The sequence below is a fragment of the Phaethon aethereus genome (genome assembly GCF_964289735.1).
Source record: "Phaethon aethereus genome assembly, chromosome: 2".
Lineage (NCBI taxonomy): Eukaryota > Metazoa > Chordata > Aves > Phaethontiformes > Phaethontidae > Phaethon > Phaethon aethereus.
The window spans coordinates 102,282,063-102,288,062 of record NC_138582.1 but is presented as its reverse complement, the minus strand read 5'-3'; the positions used below and the strand labels follow the sequence as shown (position 1 = coordinate 102,288,062).

At 37.6% G+C, this 6,000-nt stretch overlaps 1 protein-coding gene across 1 annotated transcript in view; it reads right to left on the bottom strand.

Moving 5' to 3' along the window:
- Nucleotides 1-1,366: 1,366 nt before the first annotated feature.
- E2F3 (E2F transcription factor 3) overlaps nucleotides 1,367-6,000 on the bottom strand; it is a gene marked incomplete at both ends in the record, with an annotated part of 42,754 nt that continues 38,120 nt past the window's right edge. Inside the window, 3 exons of the mRNA XM_081996962.1 lie at nucleotides 1,367-1,632; nucleotides 2,335-2,470; nucleotides 5,421-5,542. Coding sequence (XP_081853088.1) covers nucleotides 1,367-1,632; nucleotides 2,335-2,470; nucleotides 5,421-5,542 — 524 coding nt within the window. The remainder of the gene's footprint in view (nucleotides 1,633-2,334; nucleotides 2,471-5,420; nucleotides 5,543-6,000) is intronic.

Genomic DNA, 6,000 nt, shown 5'->3' with positions numbered 1-6,000 from the left:
GTTATATTCCGAAACTCACACAGTCATACAGTTTTCTATTAGTACTGTGACTTCCTGCCTTTTCATGTGTGAGCTTTCATAGCAGCAACTCAATGGTACCAGAAAACCTGCGTACATAATATTCTACTACAGTACAAATAGTACTGATTTTCTGAGTATGTCAGATAAGCACAACAGTAATGCAAACAAAAGGGTTATATGGGCATCTAATCAACATTACATTAATTTAGTCCAGACCATGGCAACATATTTTACACTAAAAAAAAAATTATTTAAGACATCTTAGAATTCTTCTCACGTTCAAAAAATAAATATTGGTACTATACTACCAAAGATCTTCAAAAAATAAATGCAATTCAGTTGATGTGGTACTTACAGTTATGTACTTTGGAAAAAAATTAGTTCCATTTTGCTGGCGAAGAGAATTATAAAAAGCTGTAAGCAGAGGAAGCTAACCCACTGAGATAAATATGATATATTGAACAAAGCTTGGCATAAGTGTTTTCCATAGAGGGAAAAACCCACAGTGCATCTCTAGTAGGCACTTAACACAAAGCCCCACTTAGTACCACAAAAATTTATGTACCAGTTCTAACGCACACTGGGGGCAGTAAAATTGAACTGTGCATCTTCGTTCTAGTTTAAAAAAACAACCAACAGAAACTATTTTCACACACACACACACACACACACAAGCATTTTTAAAAATCTGTGATTACTATGAGAAGTGGCAGACTTTATACTTTTTGATATTTGCAATATACACTACATTTACAGTGTATTTTTTTTATTAAAAGCTTTTAAGGACATAAGTATTTGACCTCATAATGAGACACATACACAGCTCAAAATGAGCATTATGACAGCAATTTAAACATTCCCACAAATAGCTGAAGAATCCCATTTCACACTTTTGCGTTACTTCATATTTATGTTCACTGCAGGTACAATCCATGTTGTGACACTCAAAAGACATGCATTCTCTGCAGAAGGCACGACCTGAAATACTATTATAAAATTGTTATTTAGGACTAAACCAGTTCATTGAGCCCTTCTCCGTAAGCCCACTTGTCACGGTAAGCAGAGACTGGGGGAGTGTGACGACAAAACATTTACGGTCACCTGCTTGCACTTGCTGACTCACAAGGCGCTGGAACTTGGGGTCAGGGAGAAGGCCTTGCTGTAAAAGCCTTCACTTGCTGTTCATAGTATCTGGGGGAGTACTTAATTAAAATATCAGCACTGTTCGAGAGCCTAGTTTATTTAATAATGCTATTTTATAGTAAGTAGGGGACAACTCTGAATGATGGCAGGTTTTTTGATTCCATTAAAAACATGATTTAGATATGGACAGCAATTAAGAGAATCAGCTGTATATAAATTCATCCACCAGTGAAGGAAGTTTCTCTAAATCATAAGCGTCAAAGAGGTCACTGATGCCTTCTTCATCCCCAAGGCTCAGCAAATAATCTTCCTGAAGCAGAGGAGGCAGCAAATTCACAAACGGTCCTTCAAAGTTTGAGGGAATTTGGTCCTCGGTCTGCTGGAGAAGGTTGGCTGGAGAAGCCAATGGAGAGATTGTTGCCATATTTACTGAGCAGTCACCTTGTCCTGAGTTAGCAGAAGCCACTTCTGTAAGAGGAGGGAGAGAAAAAATAAAGATGACACAACTCATTAGAAATATTAGACACAGATCAAAGTAACCACTGCATAAAGGGCCTTTCATAAAGCAGCATCTCAACAAAAAATGGCCTCCATATAATTTCTAACTTGGTTTTGATATATTACAAAGGGCTTCTCAAAAATGCTCATGTTGCTATCACCACCAACTTTTCTACTAAAAAATTATTTTACAACATTTAAGCAGCTACTGGGGGACAAAAAAATAAACGAAGTAGAGTGAGAAATGCCCATCTTTTGCTGGAATTCATAGTCAAAGGGAAAACTTTGTAGGCAACAGATGCCATTAGTGACTGTGTAGCTGCATATGCCCATACTCAGAGATTTCTGCCTCTTGTATTGAAGCAAATCTTTGCTGCTACCATTCTCTTTGAAAATGCAAAAGGAACAAAATTGTTTCTTTCTTCAATATTGTGTAAACTTTGGTTACATATGATATGCAAATAGGAAACTTTGTCTTAAACGATTGATGCAGAGGAAAACATACTTCCCACTATATAAACCAGAAAGGCACAGTGGAAAATCAGAACCTTAGCTTTTCACTTCTTAGAAAAATAAAACCAAAAAATAAGAGCTGGATATCTGAAGTTCAAAATGAAATCTTGAATGAGAGCATGAAGGAAAGCCATTAGTATTACAAAGAAATAATTTTACCTTTGGAAATGGTTTTGGAAATATTTCCATTGTGGTCCTGGCTGTAGGTTTTCATTGGACTGAGGGCATCGTTTTCCTCTGGGCACAGATAAACTTCAATAGGTCCTTGAGTACTAGATAAATGTATCAATGCACTCTGCTAACAAAACAACATGAGTAAGGTGTTACACCAATGAACATGACAAAATACTGACAATACGGAGCAAATTACTGGGGTGTGAGTGTTCAAATACATTTTTTTACTAATCAAAAGAACCTGAAATCCCCTGTGAATTTTTTTGAAGATGTGAAAGGCTCGGCTGATGTATCTTGTAGGCGGGAAGAGAACATAAAAGCTTTTCCCACTGTCTGTAGCACACAAATCTCAGAAGCCCAACATTTTATGTGCTGTATCATAACCAGAGTGGTATAAAGGATCAAATTCCTAACATTTTCTTACAACCACAATAACCTGCAGTGTTCTGATGGAAAGGAGCTACGGGACACAGTTCACAGGTTTTGTTGTTACTCATAACAATGTTGTTGGATGTATTTGTGTAAATGTTTCTGCTTTAAAATAACGCCAAAACATTGTTCTCACCCAAAAACCTTCAGCACTAATTTATACTCAACTCAAACAGCTGTATGTAAGTCCACCTGTTCATCAGGGAAATTTTTCCAAATAACAAAAAAAAAAGAAAAACATGTGCCATTTTCTTCACCCAAACTTGTTTATCTAAGTCCTTCTGCCCCCTCAAGGCAGCAACTCTAACGTTGATGGTGTTTTTGAATAACAGGAACTCCTAATTAGTCTCAAGAAATCATCTTTTCTTAACTTGCAGACATTGATTCAATACAAGAAGATGACACATAGAGACAGAAAATCTGCAAAGTTGCTCTTAGTGGTATGATGGAAAATCATAAATTTCTCCAGTTAAAAATAAACCTGCTCCAGCTGTATTGCATTAATAGTTTTAAAAAGCATGAATGCAGGCATTATATACCTCTTTGCAGACTTGTTTTAAATACATTTTATTGTGCCCTCATATTATTTGCATTCTGACAGTTACATAGCATAATAGACAGCATTTACAACTACAGTGACCCACAGCTGAACAGGGATACCCCAGGGCACAGAAAACAGTTAAGGGTACTTAGAACAATGCTAGAAAAAAGGAGATAGGAAGAGCTGGAGTTGGAGAAGGTACTGTTGAATGACTGAAGTATGCAAAAAAAAGACACTGAAATGTAACTGCAAATGAGAGAAAGAAGTAGGACTTTACTGCCTGAAGCTGAAAAGTAAATTAATAAGTTGGGTATAGGGGATAAGGGAGGTCTAGGCACTAGCTTTAATGATTGTGTGCATCTCTCTCTACGCGCCTGATTTCACTCAATTAAAAAGCCAAGCATAATGCCTAGGGGAAAGAAACAGGAAAGCAAGCAACGATAACAGCAGATATTTATGGATACTGATAAAAGATATCCCTTCCTTGCTGCAGCAAAATTATTTATTCTTCCAAAACCTCCACCTAGGTTCAAAGGGGAAATTAAGGACAAAGGCAGACAAAAGAAAAAAAAAAAAAAAAAGACTGAAATCATTATGGGCCTAAGCAATTGGAGAATAATCTTACAAAAAGAAGTGACAGAGAATGTGGAGTCTCTTCCTGCCTGGCAGCAGGTAGCCCTGTCAGTGATGAAGGAATACTGTAGAGGTATGAAAGAAATTTTTCACAGCGAGGGTGGTGAAACACTGGCACAAGTTGCCGAGGGAGGTGGTAGATGCCCCATCCCTGGAAACATGGTTGGACAGGTCAGGTTGGACAGGGCTCTGAGCAACCTGATCTAGTTGAAGATGTCCCTGCTCATGGCAGGGGGGTTGGACTAGATGACCTTGAAAGGTCCCTTCCAACCAAAACTATTCTACGATTCTTTATTTCTATGAACACAGCATGAAGGATTCTGGGCGTTAGCCCTATCTCTAATTGCTCACTGAGAGAAGAAATTAGGTACATTTTTGAACCTCTAAAGCAGTGGCTTGTGCAAATTATTTCTGTTTGCCCAACATACTTGGGTCTGTCATAGTAACTGGGAATTGTAAAGCAGTACACGTTTGCCACTAAGAGATAAAATCACAGGATGAGCTGAACCATGTGGTTGATGAGAGGAGTGAAGTAAAGCTACTTCCTGAGGATATCTTCAAAGAAAAGCTACCTGAAGCATTTTTCTCTGCAACTGTGACACAAGGGAAGTGAGAAGCAGCTAAGTCACCCTAGACATCTACCTGAGATAAGGAAAAGAAAGAAAATGAGGACGAGAGCCAGACATCTCATACACAAAAACACTCAGAGATAGAGACTGTGGCTTGAGTAACAAGGGACAACAGAAGAGGGACACACATGAACAAAGACAGCTTCAGAAATAGAAGTACTTACAGTAAAATAGAAAAGGAAATCCCTGTCTCCTACAGACTTCACAAGAGCAAACAAAAAGCGCACTAGCAGACTGCACGAAATTTTACACAGATGTGTAAAATCAGTGTCAATGAAGCAAAGAAGATGATGGAAGAAAGAGCAAGAATAGATTCTACAAGTAACTGTAATACTTCAGAAAGCACTACCTGAAAACATACGTCTCATTAGGATATCAGTAATATGAGTCATTTAGGATGCTTAAGGCATTGAGTTAGCCATCAACTTTATGACTAAAGCTACACAAAACTAAAAAATATGAACTGAATCTCTTAAGAGAAAGATTTTACATGGTTACAAACAGGGAATTTCAACTGTCAAGGAAGAGCTCTCCTTTACATAAAGTATGGCACAAGAGTATAATCTGTAAATAGTGTGGATTGCTCTAAAGGAAAGCTGGAACTGAGAGAAAAGGAACAAATAATGATTGCCCTGTGTAAACTGATTTTTAAAGTTTCCCTTTCCTTTTTTATTAAAAAAAAAAAATATCTCTGAAGTTTGTAAGACAGATGAATATAGGACTGTACGCCAACATAATCCAACTTGGGCCTCAGTTACCAGAGTGAGGCTTACAACACACTTGCTCCATCTATAGAAAAACTATATATAACCTGGCAGGAAACACCAGGTTCTCCTTACCTCCACTGGGTCAGGCACTTCAAGTCTTGTTTCTGGAGGAGCTTTCACAACTATAACAGTTTGGTCTTTAAGGCCACTAATTTTTCGAATATCTTGATACGTCACATAAGCTAATGTAATCACTGTTAAGGAATTTTCCAACCTGGGTTACAATATATTCAGACTATTAGAAGAGGCAGAACTCTTTGAATTATTTTTCCATTTTCTCGTGGCTAAGTTGCTCTTAGCCCAAAGTTTTCTGTTCTTTACAGGGCTTCTGCTTGCAGTGAAACTGTGTGAGAACTTCCCTTTGATCTAACAGCTGGGGCCACTACCAGGTGACAAAAGGGATTCTCTGTGCCGAGTGCTTCCCTCTCTTCTCCTTTACACGCATAAAGCTACATAAAGGTAAAGCTCAACAACCTGAAATTACTCACAGACTGCACAAAGCAGAATTTTTTTTTTTTTTTTTTACACACTTGCTATCAAAATGCAGAGAACTGGAAATCACAGAAAAAACGTAAAGGAACTTACAGATGCATGTTATAGATGTGCATATACAATATATTTTTGAAGTTACCAACAAAATCATAATTTCAGA